The sequence below is a fragment of the Meles meles genome, chromosome 21, assembly GCF_922984935.1.
Source record: "Meles meles chromosome 21, mMelMel3.1 paternal haplotype, whole genome shotgun sequence".
Taxonomy (NCBI): domain Eukaryota; kingdom Metazoa; phylum Chordata; class Mammalia; order Carnivora; family Mustelidae; genus Meles; species Meles meles.
This window is the reverse complement of record NC_060086.1, coordinates 16,596,202-16,619,514: the sequence shown is the minus strand read 5'-3', so window position 1 is coordinate 16,619,514 and position 23,313 is coordinate 16,596,202. Positions and strand designations below refer to the sequence as shown.

Here is a 23,313-nt window from a genome sequence, read left to right as displayed (position 1 = left end):
GCTGCAGCCAGGAGCCCAAGTGGACACAAGCGGGGAGGGGACCAGACTCAAGTCCCACCTTCAGCTGCTGCCTTGGGGGATGTCTGAGCCTCAGAACCTCTGTTTCCATCTGCATGAGGAGGTCACAGGCCCTGGCATGGACAGCACCAGTACAATTGTCCCCACAACCCTGACACCCACCAGGGGCCTGGCCCCAGGAGTGGGCATCTCGGCTCTGTTCCAGGCGAGGCAGGACAGGGGAGCACCTGGGATGAAAGGTGGGCCGGCCTGTGTTCTGTGGGACACGTTGTCAGCAGCAGTGACAAGGAGGAGAGGAGCTAGAACTCAGCACTGCTGGGGGTGGAGGGTGGGCCAAATGGGGGAAGGGGCTCACAGGACAAGGGAGTAGGAGAACGCAGTCAGTGAGGTTGAAGGACCGTCCTGCGGGGAACATGTGAGTAATGGAGAGAGCGGTCCAGTCACCGCACTGTGAGTCCGGACCCCCAAGGGCACCATGCCAGCCACACTTCCATCCCAGGACCCCAGCTCAGCAGCACGTGCCCAGGGAGCACCTGCTCTGGGGACAGCCCAGAGCTCAGGGCCCTGGGTGCCCCCCACCCAAGGGCTTCTTCCTCCTCTGCTGCTCTCCCTGGGGGCCTGGATGACAGCCATTCCGGACTGGGTCCCACAGTGGCGGCTCCAGGGACAGAAACGTGCTGGCACAGGGCATGGAAAGGCCGCCGTTGGGCCCCAGCCGCCTGACACCCACAGGGCCAGCCAAGGCCCCAGCACTGTGGAGCATCTGGCCTGGCCCGCTGGCCCCTGGCAGAATGTTGCCCGCCATCCTTCCACTACTTCTCGGCTCAAGGGGCCCCCCCGAGGGTCAAGGGCATGCCAAGGACACAGTGCCCTGTTCTTCGTTCCCACCCCCCGGAATGTGGGAGGGGCGCACGAGAGGCCTCTCCCCAGCAGCGGCTGAGACTAGCCCAGGCTGGTGGGCGGCACGGGGACATACCAGGGACAGCCGCCCAGCCAGGTGCACCCACTACGCAGACTAGGACACCAAGTTGGTGTGGAGCGGGAGCTGCTCCGAGGGAGGTGGGGGGCACCTAGTCCACCTGACACCTGGCGGGACCCCCGACACAGGGCAAGGACAGGTGTTACCAGTGGCTACGGGTCTCCAGGCAGGTGTACCCACGAGAGACCCACCAGCTTTGCCCCTCTGCAGGGCCAGACCCACAGAAAGGAGGGTATGATGAGGGTGGGGGGACGTGCTTCTGTGCAGGGAGGCCAGAGACCCCGGGGCCCATGCTGGGTCCCTGTGCACGTAATACAGAATCCTTATTGTGTGCCGGCCTACCGTATCCGGGAGGCACAGACAGAGGCCTGTGGCTCAAGGGCACAGGGCTTGCAAGAGTGTGAGGGACCAGCCCCAAGCAGACGCTGACTTCTTGGGCGCACCCAGGTGCAGCCCAGGGTGACAGGCCGGGAGGGGCCCAGGCAGGAGCAGAAATGCCAGGAATGCAGGGCAAAGCCGCAACAAAGCCTGTGGGCCGCGTAGGCCTGCAATCCAGAAACAATCCCGCCACAGACCGACCGCAGCCTCCGCTGGGCGGGCGGCAGCCCCTTCCTGGCTGGGCGTGGAGGCCACCCTCCTGCCCCAGCTCCACCCAGCAGCACAGGCCCTGACCAGGGCAACAGGCACACGTCCCAGGGCTCTGAACCCTCTTCTAGCACCGTCCCCTCCCCAGAAGCACCCTAACGGACAGACAGGTCCTTCACCAGGCAGCTTTGGGCAAAGGAAAACAAACTGGGCCGTACCGTCAGCATCTCAGGAGAAACATAAATCCATAAATCACGTTGTCCACCTACCATCACACACGTCTCCACCGCCCCATGTCCCGAGCAGCGCAGCTGCAAGACACTCAGCAGGGGGATGGAGCCTCCACGGCCCGCACACAGCCGAGCACGAGCTGGGGGGATGCCGCCATCTGTGCCCGCCCCTCGAGCCCCTACCCCCTGCCGCCCTTCGCGTGAACTGCAGACCAGGAACCACACCGTGAAGATGGGCTGCTGAGGAATGCTTTTATAGAAACTCTCCCACGAACACACCAACTCCAGAGATGCTCGCTCTTGCTCCGGAGACCGCACAGGCAACAAAGGGATCGTGACAGTCACAGCCTCTCCGTTTGGAGCAGGGAGAGCGGGTCACAGGCGACACAGGGCGGCTGGCCTTCCCGGGTTCAGCCCACGGACACTGAAGTCAACTCACTTCCGGATGAAGGCCATCGTCTGCTTCGCTGCTCGGGTGGGCGCCTGGCCTCCGTCTCCACGAGGCTGCACACCCAGGCAGGACTGCTTTGTCGGCCCACTACCATCAGATCCCGGAATCCCAAGGGCAGGCCTCGCCGCGCAGGCTCTGGTGGTGGGGTGGCCCAAGGTACCCCCGAGCGACGGCCCCGGGCCGGGAGACAGGGTCTAGACTCAGTTACACAACTAGAAAAATGTGACCACAAAGCACTTTTCACGTGTATGGGTTTTGTTGGTGAGTTTTTCTTTTTCCTTTTGATTCAAAGAAAAAAACATAGCAGGCTCTCAGGTATACAAAACTGGTAATATTAGATAAAAATACAAACTTCACCTTTACAAAACAAAAACAAAAACACAACACACACACACATTTCTGTTGAATACATGTAAAGCGTAACATCTTACCAAAAATAAAGAATTCAGATTCTGTCCAAACACTGGCACAGGGCCACCTCGCCAAGGCGAGGACTGGGAGCGGCAAGCCCAGGACGGACTCGATTGGTTCACGCATAGTTCTCTCGAAATGGCTTAAATTAAAAGGCAAGATAAAGTGGGGGCAGGGGACAAACACGTAAAGCCAGAAACATTTAGGAAGTGATGCATAGGTGGATATACCATGTTTATTTTAATACATCTCATTTGTTCGCATCCTGCGAGGGGAGATACGGTCCCACTGTCCTGACTTACAGCAGCCTGGTGTTATCAGTGTAAATGTCATCCAAGAGATAATTAAAAAAAAAAAAAAAAAAAAAAAAAAAAAAGGCTAGCCAAAGAGTAAAAAGGAAAGCTTAATAATCACTTTATGGTGTAAAAAAAAAAAATCCACTTAAGGCTCTCGGGAAGGTTTCTGTATAGACTTAAACACTACAGCAAGGAGATGTGTTTCTAAGTCCCGTGGCAGTTCTGGGACATCCCTGCTCCCGTGTGCCCCACAGGGCCCTCGGCCCCCGCCCGGAGTCCTCCAGAAAGCAGGCTGTGTCCCTGGCAGAAGCACCTGTGACCCTGGACAGAAATCCGGTCGGCCGAGGCATGTCGCTTCCATCCCACGGGGTGTCCCTCCATTCCGACAACTGTTTAGATATTTTTGTGAGTCAGTTTTGTTTGTCATGTTTTGTGGTTCTGTTTGCTCTGTCTCTCTCTCTCTCTCTCTCTTTTTTTTTTTTTTGACAAGGAAGCTTCTTATTGTTTCACCGAGTGCTACAATACTTGCTTTGATGTCACATTAAACAAATGTATACTGTCTCTTTGTTCTCCCGAGTGTGCATGGAGACAGTTTTTCACGGAGGAGAACAAAGACCGCACGCTGGCAATGAGCACCGTACATAGTAGGTTCAGGAATGTAACACGCCATGTACATCCGTGTCCCGGAAAAGGGCTGCTGGCTTATCCTCACCTCACATCTGCAGGGAGAGGGGAGAGAGACGGACACTGACAAGGAGCCGAGCACGCATGCCGCCGCAGGGATAGTGACTACAGGGAAACACACACACACACACCAAGACAAATCTCAGGGTTTCAGGGCTTTGTGGCATTTTCCAAATCAAATATGCCTCAGTACCCTTTCTGTAAAATCCTGACCAGAACTGGGACAAGGCTCTTGGGATCTCACAGAACATTCCTTAGAACAAGCCCCATTCTCCCATTGTACAGATGAGGGAAACTGAGGCCCAGAATGGTTCTTTCTTTGCCTTTTTCTTCATGCTCTTTCTCCACCCCCACCCCAACAGAGGGCTTGATGTGATTTCTGGAGCTCTGGCAGCCATCTTGGGCCATAAGACAACCCTGAGGATGGGTGCTGCCAGGCAGACAGGTGGGGTCTTGGTAACCAGGCAGATCTACACTGAGCTCTGGGCTAAGAACAGCTCTTCTCCATCCACATCACCTGTACCACTCACAAGCTAGCAGGGACTCTACGTCCCATGCACTTGACATCTCTGTCATCGGCTGGCCCACAGAGGCCAGAGCCCAATCGATGGTGTGCAGACTGGGTGCACATGCAGGCACAAAACCATCCCCAGAGCCATACCCTCAGAGAAAGCAAAAATCACAGGCAAAAAATTATATTGAGGCCACTTCAGGAACCCACCCTAGTGGATCCTTTCCTCCCCAGAGGAATGGACCAGACCCACCAACCTCAATGCGGCTGACCTGGCAGCTTTCTGCAGTCACTCAACCAGTACCTGGGCTCCGAGACATCATCTCTGAGAATCTCTCCCACAACCAATCACCTGTTTGGGATGCCGTGGGCTCACACGTGGCCAGAGGCAAGGACCAGGCTCTCCAGAACACATAGGCCAATAAGAAGGACCAAGAAGGCTGGAAACTACCTTTATCATGACTGTGGTTGCCCAAATCCCATTTTCTTCTGGGAAGCAGCATGCCTCTCTACAAGACTACACTGCCCAGGTCCTCTTGAGGCTGAAGGACGGCCAGGGTATCACAGCAGAAGTCACTGAGTGGGACTTTTCTAAGAGGGTTCTTCTGCCCTTCTCCCAACTTTACTCTTCCAGCCTGGAGTGTAGATGTGATTTCTGGAGCTTCAGCAGCCATACTGAGCCATGAAGCAACTCTGAGGATAGATAGCCCCCAGACGCCACACCTGCTCCTAAATGTCTGCCTCACCCCAGCCCTTGTTGGTTTTGGTGTTACCAGCAGCCAAAGAGAGTTTCCAACACAGCAGTCAACAGCCCTACATGTCTACGAAACATTTCCAGACAAGACCCCTGCAGTCTCCAATTCCCTCACCTATCGTCCCTGTAAGCCTCAGTCTTCCATCTGTCGAATGGGACGGGTAACCTGCCCAAGGTGATCCCGGCTAATAGACATCAGAGCTACCCCACTGTCGTTCAGGAACCCGACTCACTCCATTCACATGACGCCAGGGCCTCCCCCATTGACGCAAGAGACCCAAGCCAGAGCGGGGACTCGGGAGCAGCAGGACACGCGAGCGAGCAGACCCGCAGCCCAGCCAGACACCGGAAGCTTGCAGGCCGATCAGGGCCGAACAATCAGAGCCGCGAGCTGGCTGCCGCGGGAGGGATTCGCCGTGTGATCAGCCGGGCACCTCCCCCCGCAGAACCACGGCACGGCCGCACACAGCGCCTACCTGGTTGGCTGCGTTAGGTGGGTTTTAACCTTTTTCTTTTCCGTTTTTTACCTGACTCCCTACGCCTTCCTGTTAACAGAAGGGCAGGGAGGGTGAGCGGGCCTAAGGGTTAGGGCTGCGGACCTGAGGCAATAAATAGCTGAGGTGTTTGTCTTTCTGAAAGAAAACGCGATTAGCTTTGGCACAGAGACACTTCCTGGTGCCCTGGAGCGGGCTGACACCGCGGGTCAGAACGCCACGCTGCCTCGGGACAGAGTCCGCCTGGGACGGGGACAGGAGGTGTCCCGGCACCGCCCCAGCTGTGCGGTTCCCGGGCACCCCGACTGGGGCGGGGACGTCCAGCGTCCCCCAGCACGCCGCCAGAGCTGGCGGGCGCCCCGAGGACTGCACCAAGTAAGCCAAGGCGGAGGCCGAGGGGACGGGGAGAGAGGGGCCGTGCCAAGGCGGGACTTACCCGTCTCCTCCTCCCGGTGGTCCGGGTTCGGCCCGCCGGTGGTGCACGTGCATTCCAGATGCTCCTCCAGCCGCACCTGCACTTCCTTTAACTTTGGCTTCTTCCTGACATACTCCACCTTGGCCACCTGCCCGAGACAACAGCCCCGCCATGACCACCGTGGCCACGCCCCACACCCGGCACACCGGGAACACTGACGTGCCATTCGTGCTCAACCCCGCCCACGCCGACCTCTGACCTCCAACCTCTCACCTCCTCCCTGCAGAAAGGCAGGAGCGCCAGGAGGAGAAGTAACTGTGGGCATTTGTGGTTTGGGGCACGTTAACTGGAACCTGACGGACCGCAGAGGGGGACCCCACAGGCTCCAGGCCCCCTGCGGTCACCTGGAGGCCTTCCTGCGGCACCCCCAGCTCCCCTTGGCCGAGGGAATGCCAGCCTTGTCAGAAAGATGGGCAGGGACCCCAGCCCGTCGTCCCAGGACGTCTCAGGCCTAGCCCCAAGCCACTGACCGCTGCAGCTGGGCCTCCCCCGTCCGCTCAAACCTGTCGGCCCAAATCATTGGGGGGCACAACGCGGCAGACCTGCCTCTCTCTGCACCTCTCCCAGGGAGCCATATGGCTGTGTCCAGCCCATGGGTACAAGCCCAGGCAGCCGAGAAATCAAGGCCCTACGGACCCCAGCTCGGGCCTGGGAAACTGGCTCACTCTGTCATGGGAACGCCAATCCACCCTCCACAATTACACGCATGTGCACACACGTCCTGTCCCAAGAACAAGCTCCATGCTCACACATGTGTGCACAGGGCATCCAAGCACACCCCGCACTCACAGTGAACGCAGTCAAGGTGGGCTCACTCCATCCCAGCTCACGAAGGAGATACAGAACACTAGACAAGCAAGCCTTCCTCCAGGGGGCTCCCTCCCAAGCACCCAGCCTGAGCTCAGTCCCCAGAGGGGGTGGGACCACCACTGGTCCCTGCCATGGACCCCGAAGATCTGGGCACACAGCCCATGCTCCCATCTGTGCTGACACTGGGCTGCAGTCCTGGGATTGGCCTCCAGGAATAGCCATTCCACCCCATTTGCCTGGGGAAACTGAGGCAGAAAGGGAGCAGAAAGGGGTCCCCGCAGGTTATACCCCAAGCATGTGGAGGCATCAGGGAGCTGGCAGGGGTGAGGGGCTCCCTGGTGGAGAGCAGAAGCCCCCAGCCCCTGGGAAGGGAGGTGGTCGGAGGGGGAGTTCTAACACAGAGGCCTGGAGCCCAGAAGCCGAAGGACCCTAGGCAAGAAGGATGGGCCCCCCCACAGGTGAGCAGGCCTCAGGACTTGTCCAGACCCACCCGTAGCTGCTGGGCCACATTAATGGTTAACCCGCCGTGCAAAGGGTGCCGGGTGCCCGCCAGCCGCGGGAAGTGGTGTGTGGCCTCAGGTGTGAATGAGGACAGCCAGGTGTGAGCTCAGAGGTGGAGTGGCAGCCAGGCCAGGTTTGGGGCTAGGCCTGGCAGGTTTCCTAAGGAGGGAAGAGGTAGAGGAAAGGACCACGGGCATGAGCAGCCCCAGCTGCGGGGCCGGGTCAGCTCCTCATGGCACCTACCACTCCAGGAGACCAGGACCACAGAGAGAGAGAGAGAGAGAGATCCTCAGGACATGGGCGCAGAGAGCCTCCACTTTCCCGTCTATAAAATGGGCACAAGGATTATGCCCCAGGGCTTCACATGTATATAAGCACCTAGACCTTGCCACTGGGCCACCTTCCGTTCGGAACAAGCAAACCCTGTCTCAGCACACTGAGCTTAGCAAAACCAGCCCCTGGGGCTCAGAGTGAACCTCCCCTCGAGGCACTGGGTGGGGTGCACCTCAGTGGGCCTCTTGAGAGGGCAGAGGACCCCTGCCTGAACCTGGCCAGTGTGCCAGCCCTCTGGGCATCAGAACTTGGGGTTGGCCTCAGCCCCCTCCTGCCCCCACATAGCCCCAGGGCCTCTCAGCCGGTAGGTCGGAGGCTGCGGCCCCCAGCTCGGAGCACTCAAGCGCCCCATGCACACTGGACTGTGTTGGGGGACACAGGGAGGCTGGGGCAGGCAGGGGCCTGGCCCTCTGCACAGTACGACCTCTGCTAGGCGAGTACCTCACCTACTTACTCTAGGGGAGCGGGTACTTGGACCCCAGCTCTGGGTGAGGGCAGCAGGCTTGTTTTCCACAGACCAGCCATGGCGGGGAAGGCAGGCGCTCCAGAAACTCCCCCCCCCACCATCCCCTTGGCAAAGCACTCCTAACACCAGCCACTCCAGTCTGGGAACCCACTTTCTCCGCAGACGGGCTGTTTTTATCAAAGAAAAACAAACAACGATCTATGATTGCACCTGCTTCTGGGTATGTGAGGATTCCAAGCCGTTCCACCACCTCCGTCTGGCCAGGAAGTAGCTGCATTTTTCCCCCAAGAACACATTGTGAATATTAACTTCTCCAAGCAGCCTCTAGACCAGCCAAGTCCCCAGAACAAGGTATTTGTGTCTTTGGGACCCTCGTTCCTGTCGCCTCAGCCCCCAGACCCATCCTGCAGCCCAAACAGGGTCCCCACGCCCCTCCCTCCCTTCTCCCTCTGTCTGTGTCCCAGGCATCTGAGCTGCGCCCTATAGAGAGGACAATCCATTTCCCGTGGAGAGGCCGCCTGGCTTACCTGTACACTCACAGGGCAAAGCCACCCAAGCGTGCCATCCAGTGATGCCATTACTCCTTCCAGACAAGGGATGCCGAGCACAGAAGCCCTGAGCTCCTGCTACTCACGGTGTCCCAAGCTGGGCCAGGGAGAGCAACACCCCTGCTGGGGACCCCCTCCCCAGGTTATGGCCTGACCACCCCAGAGTCAAGGGCACAGCACCGCCCACGACAAACACCGGCATTTACTGAACCTCTGTGTCACTCACTGCAATGCTCACAGCAACCCCGTAAGGACCCAATTACAGTTTGTTTTCCAGAAGGGAACATTGAGGCAGCTCGGACAGGAGATCCACGCTGCTGGAGTCCCTGATTTCCCCCAAGGTCCCTGAGCTGGATCGCACATTCCATCAGGGCTCAGAGGCCCATCCTGGGCTCCTTGGCAGACACACCCAGACCCAGCTTCCAGAAGCCTGAGGTCGGGAGACACAGAGCCACAGCCGGCTGCCCCACGTGTAGTCCAGGGGCTGGGTCCCAGCTTCTGGGTAAACCCACAGGATGCCCTGAAGAAAATGGGAGCCCCCAACTTCCAAGACCACGGTGTGAGAGGCTGGAGGTCTGCCCCACAGTCCCAGCCGGTGCCACCCGACCAAAGTTTCGGGCCCCGCTGTCTACACCACCCCTTCTCCTAGCCCTCGAACCTGGGGTCAAGGGGACAGGGTCAGCTGCCTATAGGGTCTGGGGGCAGCATTCCCTGGGGAGAGGAAGAGCTGGTTCATCCGGGACCCCAGTCAGGGAGCACGCTTGGCCCCCTAAAGGCAGACCCCAAATGCTGAGCACGGTGAGCTGACACAGGGACACATAGTTGTGGCCCCAGCCCGGACAACATGTCCAACCCTCCCCAAGATCTGACGGCAGCTGTCCCTGCAGCCCCAAGGGGACCACCCTGAAGGCAGGTCCCAGGAGACAAATGAGAGCCCAGGCCCAGAGAGCAAAGGGCCCATACCCAAGACCATCAGAGAGGGCTAGAGGCCCTGCCTAGAAGCCTCAGGTCACTGTCCCTGGTGGTCATGAAGTGGAGGCAACCATCCACTCCAGTAAGTCCTGACAGTCAGGGCCTGGAGGCCTTCAGCGGAGCATACCAGACAAGTCACCATCTGGGCCTCGTGTTGGGGCTGCTCTCAGCCTCCCCTTACCTGCTCCAGTAAGTGTCTCTAACCGTGATTGAAAGGCCATAAACCAAAAAAAAACGGGCACGTGTCAGCTCACGGCAAGACCTCCCACCTGCCCAGCCACAGGGAGCCACAGGGGCCCCCGGTGGCCCCAGCACCCCTCACAGACACTCGGCGCAGAACTCCGCCAGGCCCACCAGCACACTCCGCCTCACCCTGATGCAGTGGCCACAGCTTCCTGGACAGCCGAGGGGACCAGGCCGCCCTCCACAATGGACCTCCTGTTTTCACTGACCTTTTGTCCCTTCTCGGCCAAAACCCCCAGTGTCTGGGGCCGGATGTTTTCCTGCCAACCCTCTGATGGGTGGGCAGGGAGAAGGAGCTGTCTTCCCTGAGGGAGAAAGAGGAAGGGGTCCGAGAAGGGCAGGGCCGGACATGGAAGCAGGCCACCAGGCTCCAGCTGCAGGACTCAGCCCGTCCATCCCCTTGGGCAGACCGCAACCCCGTCCAAGCAGACGAAGGCCTGTGCGGGGAGCCCTGGCTGAGCACACTGAGTCCTCCAGGCCTGTGCCCAAGGCCGACGGGGGCCCCTCCCAGGAAGCAGCCCCTGATGCCCACACGCCTGCCCACTCAGGGTGGGCTGGGAGGAGGGGATCACAGCCCACACCAGGACCAGACACGCCCCAGTCCTTACCCAGGGGAGGCAGGAGCCCATAGGGCAGGGAGCCCCACTTCACTCCAGCACCTCTGTATCTCCGAGAGACTAGCTGGATGCCCAAAGGGCAACCCTACGCCCAGCGCCCATGTGTGGGACTGTCATGCGGAGCTCCAGCACCCCCACTCCCGGCAAGAAAAGATCTCAGGTGTCTGGGTTCTCAGGGCTCACGAGACCCCCTCACAACATCCCACAAGCAAGGACATGGAGACCCAAGGGGTCCCACAGCAGGCAGCAGGGGACAAGTCTTGGTGCGGAATGTACAGCCCCATCCCCTTGGGCCTGTTTCCCCCTTTAACAAAGGGTGCAGAGCTGGGCCCCATGCCGGCTGGGGGCCCTGCCAAGACTGGAGCCAGTGCCCAGGCAAGTGCACCAGGCCATTGGGAGCCTCCGCCGTGGAGAGCACAGCGTGGCAAACTGTGGAATTTGCTTACTCAATGCCCCAGGTGCTCAAGGACCAAGTCCCCGGAGGTCAGGCGGAGCCCCAGTTATGGGCCTGACGTGCCTTCTCACGTGAAAAACAAGTGTTCCAGCCAGCTCCATGGTCCGTAAGTAAGAAAGTCTCCCCTACACTTCACTCTGGGGCCAGGGGCTCACATCCAGGGGCCCCGCACTGGCAGTGGGCCCACAGGCTCTGAATCTCCAGTTGAGGAACGGCTTCTGATGCACCTCCAGAATCTGGGGAACACGGAGGCACTGGCCACTGGAGGCTTGGCTGAGTGGGCAGGCCACTGCCACTCGGTAGGTGTTGCACTGCCCAAATCTACAACCCAGGTTTACGTGGGACCACAGCCTTCCCAAAGCCAGCTTCCAAGGATGGCAGCCCCCTCCCCTAGACTAGGAACACCCGGGACTCTGCAACCTAGCCACACATCAGAGAGACCAAGACACTCTGGTGCTATCCTTTTGGAAGCAGAATAGCTCCCCTCCAAACGGGGGCCCAGCTGCCCCGGGACCCACATGGGACCTGCACAGCCTGAGATAGCACGTCACCATGATTCAGACCCATTTCACAGATGGGGCAAGTCAGACCAGAGAGGAACAGACCCATGCCCCAGGAACCCCTTCAGCCACTGGGCCAAAACACCACCGTCTGGCCAAGACCCCAGTGTGGCAGCCCAGGGCAACCTGAAAAGGCCGATTTCCCGCAAGGATTAAGGCAGGAAGAACAAGGAGTCCCCGCACAGGTAATCTGAACGTGACCTGGAAGTCTCCAGGGCCAACACCCTGCCCCGGGACAGGGCTCTAGGGCAAGCGCCCAGCTGTGTGCCAGCACCCAGGGACTACAGCAAAGACGGCCAACCTAGCGCCTATCCTGAGAGTCTGGGTCTCCAAGCAGAGCACAGCTTCCCAGAACAAGGGGAGGGGGTGGCTTTGCAGGCCCAGCCCCCAGGACTGAGGTACCCCCAGGAGGGTGCTTAGCAGGAGTCCACGGACACCCACCCCACAGCAGAGCGGGGTGCCCTCCCTGACCTACAGATAAGGAACGGAGGCTCAATGTGGCAGGCCCTGCTTCCCGTGTGCTGCTGGGGAAAGGCTGAGAGGACTCCGCGCCCCTCTTGCCATGCGCCATGGCCCGTGTCCTGAGGTCGGTCCGCGATGTCGCCTCACGGGGAGACAGGGGGAAGGGAACCACACGCTTACCCCCCCTCCCCCGCAGCCGGCCCAGCCCCGGGTCCCGGCTCTTCCAGCACCCTGCTGTGTGCCCGGGCCTGGCGGGCACCCCGGGGCGGGCCGGCTCACCTTGACGCTGCGGTGATGGACGCGGGAGGGCTGACACTTGACGCTGCTGGTGTTGCAGCAGCCCGCACAGCGCTTCACCTCCACACACGGCGGCCAGATCAGGAAGTTGGCGGACGTGGGGTCGACCTGGCTCCGAGGTATCTCATAAATGACGGTCCTGGTCTTGCAGACCGCGGGGATGGCTTCCTCTGCAGAGCAAGAGCCACGGTGAAGGCCGGGCCATGCCCCGTGGCCCACAGGAGCCCAGCACCACCCCCCCCAACCAGAAGGCCTGAAGGGGGCGTGTCCCCATGTGGCCGCATCCCTGCGGCACATCAGGCCGCCCTAGGGCCCACACACTGGGCCCCCAACAGCGTGTATTCGGGCTGGCCCAAGGAGCAGCAGCAGTGAGGACCAGGCAGGGAGGCTCCAAGGGAAGGGCGCTGCTGGCAGAGGGGGCCACGTGAACAAGAAAGCCTGACGCGGCCTGCAGGGGGTAGGGAGAGACCCGGAGCTGACGGGGTGGGTCGGGGCGGGGGAGTCTCTGCACAGATGGTTAGGGAGCTCCCAGGGCTAGTGGACAATGGGGAGAAACAGGGAAGCCGAGGATGGGACCCCAAGAGCGAGAGGGCAATGGGCCCCACAGCCACTGGAACAATCAGGGCCCAGCCCCAGCAGCTGCCACAGCCCCCAGGCCAGGCCCAGGAAGGCAGGACACCCGAGGTGGGCAGGGGACGCAGGACACGGGACTCAGGTCCACCTCCCCAGCCCACAAGCCACAAACCTGCTCACTAAAGGTCACCAAAAGAGGAGGGACGGGCTCTACATTCCGCTCTGTGCTCCTCGGCACAGACCCATCTGTCTGACCCGAAGCCCCAAACGCAGAAGAGGCCAGGGCACCACTGCTCAATGAGACGTCCACCTGGGGACCCCAGCACGTGCACCTTCCTCCCCACATGCTGCTCTATGAATCCACACCAGCCCCCAGGGCCACTGGGCCTTGAGTAATACAGGGCTGGTGAGCCTGGGCAGGCAGGCAGGACCCCAGAACCCACAGAGGGCCCGACACAACCCCCACAGCCAGCACCAAGCAGGACAGGGCCCCGTCCCCTGCAGACAAGTGGAAGAGCCTGAAATGCAATTGCAGGACAACAGGGGCCTGCCTCTGCCCCAACACCAGGGACAAGTGCCCGCCTCTTCCTTGCCTGTCCCCCCCAGCAGGGCCAGAAGAATCCTGAGAGCCCAAGGGACTGAGGGGCCTTGCATCCTCCTCCCCAGTGGCCTGGAAGCACCTGGAGAGGGGGAGCGCTGGGTCTCTAAGAGCAGGCCTGCCAACACGGAAGGCTGGGCACTGGAAATCTGGCCACCCCAGTATGGGGAAAGGGCTCTGCCCACGGCAAGCAGCCCAGTGCCCACCGGCTGTGAGGGGCCTGGGGGCCCTGGCCCAGTGAGGCCGAGGATGGAGCCAGGGAGACAGTCCGGGGCTCCCCATCTGGAACAAGACAGGCCTGCTGGAGCACCCTCACCTGTGACACGGGTCTGGAGAACGGGAAGCCTAAAACAAACATCATCTGGGTGGGCCCACCTGCCTTCAGGAGGAACCCTCGCCCACATGCTGCACCCCAGGCCAGAAGCTACTAAATCTACGTCCTGGGAGGAATCTAGGCTCTGAGGCAGGGAACAGCAGTGTGGGGGGAATGGAGGAGGGACCCCCAGGTGGCATGGGACTCAGGGCAGGGGGAGTCACACTCCCTGACCCTGCTCGCTCCCAGGACAGCAAAGTGCAGGCCAAGATCTTTCTCAGAACTGAGCCACCCGCAAACGCCCACAGCCTTGAGAGGCCAGACGGACATGGGGTGCTCTGCTAGGGGACAGGACGCAAACACCCCCCAAACCCGTGCCCAGCGAGTGGGGTGGGGGGCAGGGGCATCTGCTGGTGGCCTGTGCCGCAGCCGCCTGCCAGGCCACGCGCTCCAGACTGGAAAGGAAACGCGACCACGTTTGCAGCAAGTCCTCCTCCAGAACAGGCCCCGACAAGACCGGGCACTTAAGGAATTTATGACGGCTCCCCTCTCCTGGAAACTCCTGGCCCAGGCCAGGCTGCGGCAGGCAACAGACGGGCCGGGGCAGGAGGGAGGCCTCCAGAGAGACAGCGGGAGGCCAGGGCTGAAGGCGCTAGGGCCCCTGTGCAGGCTGGGCCTTTGTTTTGCTTCACTGAAGGCCCAGTGGGGAGAGTCCCCCAGATCCCCCATGCACCCTCCCCTCGCCGTGGCAGGCCCAGGGCTCACCAATGCTTCTCTTCCTCCGGATGGGCACGGGCCGCTGCTCAGGTGCATGCTTGGGGGCCCGGCCTGCGTGGGCTCTCACACTCGTTTCCAGAGCATCCTCAGCCCCTGCAGGTAGAAAGAGGAAACGGTGACCAGCGGGCCCACATCAGGGTGTGCCCCGGGGGCCTGTCCAGCGGCGCTGCCTACCTGCTTCCCAGAGACAGATGGGATCCCCTAGGAGAGCCACCACTCCCACGTGCCAAAAATCTCCTGCCAACCTCTGGGAAGCCGACACGGAGGGCCCCCAAACGTGGCACCCCTGCTGTGCTCTGCGGTGGACCCATGCGACTCGTGCAGAAGGGGCAGGTGATCTCCCCTGGTGAGGGCCTACCGTCCTCGTTGTTAAGACCCAGAACGACCAGGCCCGCTGCTCCCAGCCAGGCCCACGGGGACGGCCCAGAAGGGGCAGCAGATGTGGCTGCCGTGGCTTCCCTGATGTGTGTGCATCTCTCTCTTTGTCTCTCTTCTTACTAAACCATGGAGCACCCTAACCTTCGAGGCCCAATTGGGCCGACAGCCAGACTCTGCTTGTTCCTGGAGTTAGTCCACTCAAGAGGCTACAGGAAATGCAGGTGGAGGAATAACGGGCCAGGAATCCTGGTGCCTAGCAGAGGGGGCCAAGCAGCCGGTAGCAGACCCACGGTCCCAGGGTCAACGTCAGAACTGGCCCCCAATCCCCAGGCCTGTAGCAGTGCCTGGTACATTGACTTCGCCGGCCCCAGAGCTCCTCCTGGGCAGCCTAGAGTCCCAGGTCTCTCAGATTCCTAGAAGGGACACACAGTCCCACCACCTGCCACCAGGACCTACCCGCCCGGATGAGGCGGATCACCCCAGGCCTCCCTGCTTTGGCCCCATGCCCAGCTGCGGGCTCTCCTTCTACTTCCCCCTCCATCCCTGGCTCCCCAGTAGATCAGCAGGGGCACCAGTTCCTGAGAAGCAAGTCCCCACAGCTGTGCAGACCTCCCCCATGTCCTGCTGTCCCTTCCCTGAGAAGGCAAGTGGCTTCCCCCCGCTGGGTGCCCGGCCCACCGGGGCCTCAGCGACTGTCCACAAACCAGCAAATCCAAAACCGCTGCTCCCTTAAAATGCCAACCGAAAACCAGGCAAAAGGTGCAAACAGCAAAAGATGCGTCTTTTCAGAAAACTAGAGTCTGGGAAGAACCCAAGTTCTCACTTCAAATGACTCAATGTTCCACTGCCACTAATTTTTCTGAGACCCAAAATAAGATCAGAACACAACTATTCATGCAGTAAGAATTTCCCATCAACCAACTGTTACAAGAAGCATTTTTTCACCAAAAAGTAACATGAGTCACGTCCTGGTGGTGGCCATCTTGCCATCCTCAAACCAAAGAGCAGCTGGCCCATCCTTGGCCTCCGGGAGAAAATGTCTCATCGGCCACCATCTTCCTAGCCACCTGAAAGCCAGGTGTCCTGGCTCCACGGGTGACTCAATCCTGATGCGTCTGAGGAACAAGGACAGGACCTCAGGAGGGGGCCGGGAGCCCCATTCCAGCCACTCGCCTGGATGGAGAGAGGAGACCACAGCCCTGAAACCCAAACCAGTGGGCGGACGGCTTGCAAGACAAGAGCCCTCCCCTGGCCCCCGATCAAGATGGGTGGTCGCTGTCCACACTGATGGGGGAGTGGCCTTCAGCCTGACACCACTTGAGAAATGACCCAGCAGTGACTTAGCAAAGAAGACCCTGCCAGAACAAGGCTCAGGACAGTTAATCAAGGGGGTCTCCCTTTTGTCTTGCACGCACAAGTGTCCAAGTGACAGCTCAAGACGGGGACCAGTAGTCCTGCCTTGAGTCCTGGGGGGAGCACTAATGGCCCAAGATGGGGAAATTCATGTGTCTGTCCCTCAGGGACCCCACCGCATGGGCACCAGGCCAGGCTACTCAGAGAACAAAGCTCCGGGCTGTCTCACTGCTCGATGGCTGATTTCTCAACACACTCAACGCACAAGTCCCAAACTCCAGCCACTGGTCATTCAGAGACCACTTGCTGTCTCTCCACCCAAAAGCCCTGCGTGCAAAGTCAGCTGCCCCCAAACTCCATGCGAACTCTGGGAACTCTCCAGCTCCATGCTGTTCTCACTGCTCCTGGAAGAAGAACCCCATCGCCTCCAGCTTCATCTATAAAATGAGGATGCGGCTGCCTGCTGTCCCATCCAGAGTCCATCACAAGGCCCCGCCAGGAGGGAGAAGGCCTGGGAGAAAAAGTCTGCTTCCCAGGCCTGGTTAGCTCTACACCCAAAAAAACACCAACCTGAAGGGGCTGGTTCACCCGTGGACTACCAAATGGGTTTCTCCACACCCCAGCTCCTTTCTCAGGGATCCCACAGAGACCTCCAGCTGGACCTCGTCGTAGGAGGGGTCCAGGGCCTGGAGAGCAGATTAGTCCTCAGGTAACTGACCCCCACAGCAGCAAGATCTGCTCCAGCTTGGGGCAGGAACGGGTGTTGTGAGAAAGAGAGCAACTCAAGCTCTGGGAGCACCCAATGGCAGCTCCGGGCTCCGGCCAGAAACTGGGCCATGCCCTGCCCTGGCTCACAACTTCCCGGTCTGCAGGAGGGTGCCAGACCAGGATGGACACCCACGTTGGGATCTGTGTCACAAAGCGCCTCCTAGGGTGAAACCCAGGGAGTTAAGGTGATCCTAGAAAACGCCCTCTGTTCGCACCCCAGTTTCCTAGGCATGAGGAGTCCTACCCCAGAATCCTCCTAGCCAGTCAGACCCCAAACCATGTGACAGAAGGTGGAAGGCAGGGGTGGGGGTGGAGGGCAGAAGGGGAACACCCAGGGATTTTTATAAGGGGGCAATTTGAAACCAGCCAGGGAACTGGCTGAGGCGACCCGCCTTTTCAGTTTGGACCCTCCCAAAGAGGCTCTGGGCCCAAAGGCCCCCAGGTCAGGAATGCCATCAGCATAACCCACCAAGCTGCAATGCAAAAAGTGTTAATGGAGGGGGGGGGGACGGCAGAGACCAGAATAAGAATGGCCCCAACAGAAAGTGAATGGCCCATTTCCCGGTGGCATCCCAAAGCCATCCCACAGAGAGGCCCCAGCCCTGCACCGGCCTTGCTCCAGCAAGCCAAAAAAGAAAAAAAGGCCCGAATCTTCTTGGGGAGGCAGCCTCCCCACTTTCACAGATCCGCCAGGGACCAGCAGAATGTAGGCGAGTGTTTTCCTCAGCTAACCAAAGCCAAATCCTTCTCCCCAGGGTTACACATCAAGGAACCAGACCAAAATCCCCCCTGGCCCAACTCTGATCTCCAAGTGAAATTCTACCCCCTTCCTGATAAGAATCAGCCAAAGGATTTCCTGGGTCATGAAACTACAGAAACCATCGGCCTTGCTAGCAAATGGTTTTGGCATGAAATGAAAATAGTTCAGGCCTCTCCACCGCCATAATTAGGTACAAATTTCCAAATGACTAGACCATGTGATTTTACTTAATTCCCCCCCACACCCCCCTCTTTGAGGGTAGTCTGCAGTGAGAGCGAAATCTTCACTAAGAATTGTTCCAACCGACCTCTACTACCTTCAGCCTTCCATCTGACAAGCCCATTTGGGGCCTCTTTTTAACCAGACATTAATAAGAGGTGTTTCTGTAACTAACCCTCACACGGGTGTTGCCCCACCAAGTACTAACTTGGAGCAGGACACTGCAAGGATGTGGGCCAGAATCCCTGCCCTCTAGGAAAAGGCACCCTCCCCGCCCACACCACCGCCCCCACCCCACCAACAACAGCCTGGGTCCCTGGTGACCTTTCCCCATCCATCCAGCCCCTCCAACTCTCTCACTGACACCAATGAGGTTCAAAACTATGCCTTTACAAATAAACTCTCTTCTAAAGTGGCTAGACTCCAGAGCCTGACGGTGAGCCCCAAAATAGTCCCCAGACACCAGATGTGTCCAAGATGCGCCTCTTTATGGGCCTGTGAAAAAGAGAAAGGCACGGGACTCCTGCAACCACAAAGGCCGAGCTGCCGCGGGAGCGGGCCACCAGCTCACGGCAATGACAAAGCCGCCCCCGCCGGGGGCAGCTCCTCCCGCGCGTGCCTGCCCGCGGGGCGTGCGTCCAGGGCTCTGCGCCCAAGCCCCAGCCCGCTCAGCCGCTTCTCCCGGCCCCACAAGGGCAGGCCCGAGGCCCGCACACCTGGCCCGGGCGCCAGCGCCCTTGCGCTGCTGAACTTTGTGTGACACGCGCGGCATTTTCCTTAAATGCAAAACAATCCCCGGGCGAGCAAGCAGCTCGCGGCGCCGCCGGGAGAGAAAGTGGGGACTGGAAGAGAAACTCCTGACTCATCCGCCTGGGCTTTTATGGCCCGGGATTGGATTCTGACCTTTCGGTGCGCTCCTGCGCGGCGCCCGGCCGGCCCGAGCGCTGGAGGCGGCGCGGGGCGCACACCCCGCACACCCGCCCCGCGCGCCGAGGGAAGGGGCGCGATTTACCTACGGAGTCTATCTCCAGGAGTCGCTGGAGGTCCCGGATGCTGTGGATCTGACTGTACGCCAGCCTCTCAATCACCTCGCGGGGGATCTCGGCGTCCTGCAAGCAGAGCCACACGGTCAGCGCCCGCCGCCGGGCCGGCTCGCGCCCTCGCCCCCGAGAGCGGAGAGGGCCGGGTCCCCCAGCCGCGGTGGCTCGGCCCCAAGTCCCGGGCCCTCCCAGCTCCCCGGCCCTCCGACCCCTGTCCGGGGCCCTGAAGTCAGACGCGGGGAGGGGGGCGGGGGGAGGGGACGGGGTGCGACCCCAAATTCCCGGCCCCCATCCAGGTCCGCCTTTGAAGAAAGCAAGCCCCCCCCACCTTTAAATTTGCAAACAAAAGCCCGGCACCCCGGCCCCAACGCCCCCGGTGTCAGTTACAGGAGGTCTAGCTGCAGCGAGGGGGCCGAGGAGTTTCTGATTTAATAGTGAAATCGACATCCAGAAAGATCAAGTTGAAATGCGTCACGGATCGGCGACTAAAGTCACGGCAGCCTTAACACTTTAATCTAGCCAGGGGCTTAAATTTCACACCCCGGAATCCCGAGCCGAACCTGTGGGGTCGAGGGTCTCTGTCGCAAAAACGCGCGCGCGCACGCACTCACTCGTTCACACGCGCGCCCCACCCGCTCTGACCAGGCTGCGGTCCTAGCACCGCCCAAGGCGCCCCAAATCCAGCCGATGGCTGGGAGAGGCTGCCCGGCAACGGGGGGGTTAAATCCCCACCTTTCACAGCTCCCTGTTCCTGCCCAGACCACCCCGACCTCCTGGGCTCTCCCCACTCTCCAAATTTTTAGAGGGAGTCGGGGGTCGCTGTGTGGGTGTGGGTGTGGGAGGGAGGGGTCTCAGGCACTAAGTTCCCACGACGGGGGCTGCAGAAAAGTCATTCATCACAGCAGAGCTCCCGGGGATTCGGAATTCGACATGGGGGTGGGGGCGGGGGGAACGCCCGCGGTGGTAGGACGCGGGCGCCTCGCCCGGCCCCGGCTCGTCTCGCTCAGCCACCTGTAAGCAGGCCCTGGGCGGGCGGGACTGCGCCGGCCCCGCCGCCCTGTCGGGCTCAAGAGCAGGGACCTGGGGACTGCGGACCCGCACCGCCCACCCTGCCTGCCGGGGGCTTCCGCCGCAGCCGCCCTGTTTATCCGCCCCTCTTCTCCCCTCCCTGGTTCCGCCAGGTCACACACACACCCCTTTCCGCGCTCCCTGCACCCCGATACTGCATTGTCCGCCGCGCCCCGGGCCCCCCTCCCCGGAAAGGAGCCCGCACCCCCCGAAGTTTCTCCCCACTCGTCCACCCCGCGCCACTCCGTCCCTCCACGACAGAGCGACGCAACACGCTGGAAACTCACCAGATAGACTTCGGCATGGCAGAAAATAAAACCCAGTTTGAAAAAATCAAAAAATCCGACCACCCTAGCAGAAATCAAAACGCGCTCTGCAGAACCCCAGAGCCCGAGGCGCCCCGGCCCGCGGGTGGTTGCAGGGGGCGTGCGCCGGGGGAGTCGGAGAGGGGACGGGGCGCGGGGGTGGCACCCACCTCGGCCAGGGCATGGGCGAGATATCCGCAGCCGAGGAGTAGGAGGCAAGCCCAGGTCCTCATCGCGTCCCGAGGCGCTGGCGGCTCGGCGGGGAGGCGAGGCCGCGGGGCGGGCGCTCCAGCCGGGCTCCTGTGGCGGCGAAATTCAGTACCATCCCTCAGGGAGCGCGGCCCGGAGGAGGGTGGCGCGGAGAGCAGGGAGCCGGCGGAGCGCGCCCGGCGCGAGCAGCGAGTGCGGAGAGGCAGGCAGCGCCAGCGAGGAGGAGGAGGAGCAGGGAGTGCGCGCTCGCCGCGCCCGCCGCGCCGGGAGCCTCCTGGGCCGCCGGGTAGGGGGTGGGGACGGAAGGGGCGGAGGGCGGGGGCTGGGCCTCTTCCTTGGTGCGTTCCCGGTGCTGGCCGCCGCCGCGCTTGCTCCCCGGCGCTGGCTTTAGGAGCGACCCGGCCGGTAATTCTGCATATTTGCGGGCGTCAGCCCCGAGAGGGACCCCGGAGCGAGGCTGGAGCCGCCGCCGCCGCACCACCCATCACCTGTCTGGACGCCCGGCCGGGCCCCGGCCGCGGGCTCGCGCTCTCCCTGCGGGCTGCGGGCGGCCCTGCGCGCCCACCGCCGGCCCCGCGCTCGCCTCCGGCCTCCTCTCGCTGCCGCCGCCCGGCCGGGCACGGCGCGGCCCAGCACGGCGCGGCCCGGCGGCCTGCGTGCGCCCCTCCGCGGCGTGCCCTCGGCTCTGGCGCCGCGCTCCGCCCTCCGCCGGCCGGAGCCGGGCAGCGCCCGCGGCCGCGCCGCCTGGCAGCCGCCGCCCGCCTGGGGCCTCGCCGCGCCGGCCTGAGGGCGGGTGCAGGGCCGAAACGGAGCCGCCGCCGGGGAGAGGAGGAGGAGGAGGCGGCGCGGGCAGGCCCGGCTCGCTGGAGTTGTGCGGGCTCCGCAGGGCGCGCGTGTGGAGCCGGCCGGCGGCGAGGAGGGGGTTATAGCGCCGCCGCCGCCGCGCCCCTCCCCCGCCCCCTCCCCCTCGCCTCCCCCGGATTCCGGGCCCGGGACCCGCACCTCGGAAGCGCGCGGGGGCCGCACGGGCCGGGCAGAGCCCGGCCGCCGCCGCCGCTGGAGTGAGCACACAGTGGCGCTCACGCAGGCAGTGAGATCCATCAAAGCCCCGCGCCTGGCTGCGAGCACAGCCGCGGGGCTCGGCTCGCCCGGCGGGCTCCCCGCGCGCCCCTCCCTTGAGCTTGCCCACCCTCCAGTGGCAGCTGCAATCCTGCGGCACCGGACGGGGAGGGGAGGAGGCCGCCGCAGAAGAGCCGCCGTCGCCGGCTAGCCTCCCTCGGGCCCCAGCGGCGGCAGAGGGCAGCGCCCAGAGCTGCTACGCCAAAAAGGGCAAAAGCGAACCTGCCCCCGCCTCCGGCCCCCCGCCCCGGCGCTCGGGCCTCTTTCCACCGTTAGGATCCAGGGCCCCGGCCTCCCCGTCTCCATAAAAGGAGGGGGAGTGAGTTTCTGGTGAGAGGTGGGGCGGGTCTAGGGGCGCGTCTGGGGCACTCACCTGGCGGCTGCCACGCGCCCCCGCCCAGAATCCGATGCCTGGGGCGCCTGAGTGAGGAACTTCCACCCGCATTCCGAGATGGGAGAGCGCCCAGGTCGGAGGAGGGGGTTGCAGCGTGCCTGGTCCCCACCCTGGGACCCCGCGTCCCCACTCCCTCGGAGAAGCCTGGGCTGCGGCCTGAGCCGGGAACTCGAGGGGGCGGAAGGGAAGGAAGAGAAAGGAGCTGCTCGCGAGGAACCCCCGGAGTCGGAGCCTCCCACGCCGGGATCCGCCGGGCGCACAGAGCGCCACCTCCGGCCGCGGCGCCGCACCGAGCGCGATTCGGGGGAGCAGCGCGCCGGAGGCCGAGGCCTGAGGCGGCTGGACCACTCCCCGGCCACCAAAGGGCAGGTGCACCCGAGCTAGGCAGATCCTGTCCGCCTACGGCAGGTGGGATCGGACCAGCGGGTCCCTCGAGGGGCCAGCCGAGCCTGGAAGCAGGGCTAGGAGGGAAGACCGGCCTTGCGACCCCACAGCTAGACGGCGAGGCCCCGAAGGCTCGGAGACTCCCGGGCGGGTGGGAGGTTGGACGGCAGCCGGGAATTCCTCCCGCTCCAGGCCTCCGCCCCCTTCGACCCCATCCTGTGGATTAGGCCTGCGCCCTGCCTCCGCAGCCCTCCCGCCAGACAAAGGCAGTAAAGGCGTAGCCCCGCGGGCAGTCTGTCATCCTGGCTCGGCGGGCTCCTGCATTTCAAAGGCAAAGTCGGGAGGGCGCTTAGGGGGGTGCTCGCTTTCCCCCTAATACCTGGGGAGGGGGAGGTGGGACCTCTTCTGCCACTCCCAGAAGGCAGGGGTCTCCTGGTGTCCTTCCACAGGCTTTCACACCCCTGCAGCCTCCCAGAGCCCCTGCCATCCCCAGGCAGCAGCCTCACAAGACCACCCACCACCAAGCCCAATCTCCGAGTGTTGAGGGTGACAAGGGTGAAGGAAGATAAGGCAGAACCAGGGAAACCTTGGGGCCGTTTAGAAGCACATGAGGGCCAGTTCTTGTGCATCCAGGTGGAACCTTCTGTGATTTTGGAAGGGGACACCCTGGCCGGTTTGGGGAAGGCAGCGGAACACGCATCACCAGGACTGAGGCTGGACTCCATCCGAGCCTTCGCCTCTGCAACCCGACGAGACTGCCTCAGGTCTGGTTGAGCCTTAGTCTCCCCTGGGGCAGAGGGACCTGAGGACATGCCTTCAGGGTTAAAGGACTGGGCTCCACAGTGGGTACAGGAATGAAGGAGGGAAGGCCGACTTGTGTTTTGGCATGGGTCCTTCCAATCC

General features: G+C 62.0%; 1 protein-coding gene across 5 annotated transcripts; it reads right to left on the bottom strand.

The window, feature by feature from the left end:
• Positions 1-2,500: 2,500 nt before the first annotated feature.
• Positions 2,501-22,219, bottom strand: PDGFA (platelet derived growth factor subunit A). Of its 5 annotated transcripts, XM_045993412.1 has the most exons (7): positions 20,474-21,503; positions 18,903-18,999; positions 14,401-14,505; positions 12,134-12,321; positions 5,850-5,976; positions 5,396-5,464; positions 2,501-3,689 (listed from the first exon to the last, which is right to left on the bottom strand). In XM_045993412.1, the coding sequence occupies exons 1-6, from the start codon at positions 20,534-20,536 to the stop codon at positions 5,409-5,411; spliced, it is 636 nt and encodes a 211-aa protein (XP_045849368.1). In that variant the 5' UTR covers positions 20,537-21,503; the 3' UTR covers positions 2,501-3,689; positions 5,396-5,408. The 5 variants fall into 5 exon arrangements, with proteins under 5 accessions (XP_045849368.1, XP_045849370.1, XP_045849367.1 ...); XM_045993411.1 differs by lacking the exons at positions 2,501-3,689; positions 5,396-5,464 and adding an exon at positions 22,006-22,144 and having other exon boundaries at positions 5,481-5,976; positions 20,474-20,603; XM_045993413.1 differs by lacking the exons at positions 2,501-3,689; positions 5,396-5,464 and adding an exon at positions 21,516-21,534 and having other exon boundaries at positions 5,481-5,976; positions 20,474-20,603.
• Positions 22,220-23,313: the final 1,094 nt, after the last annotated feature.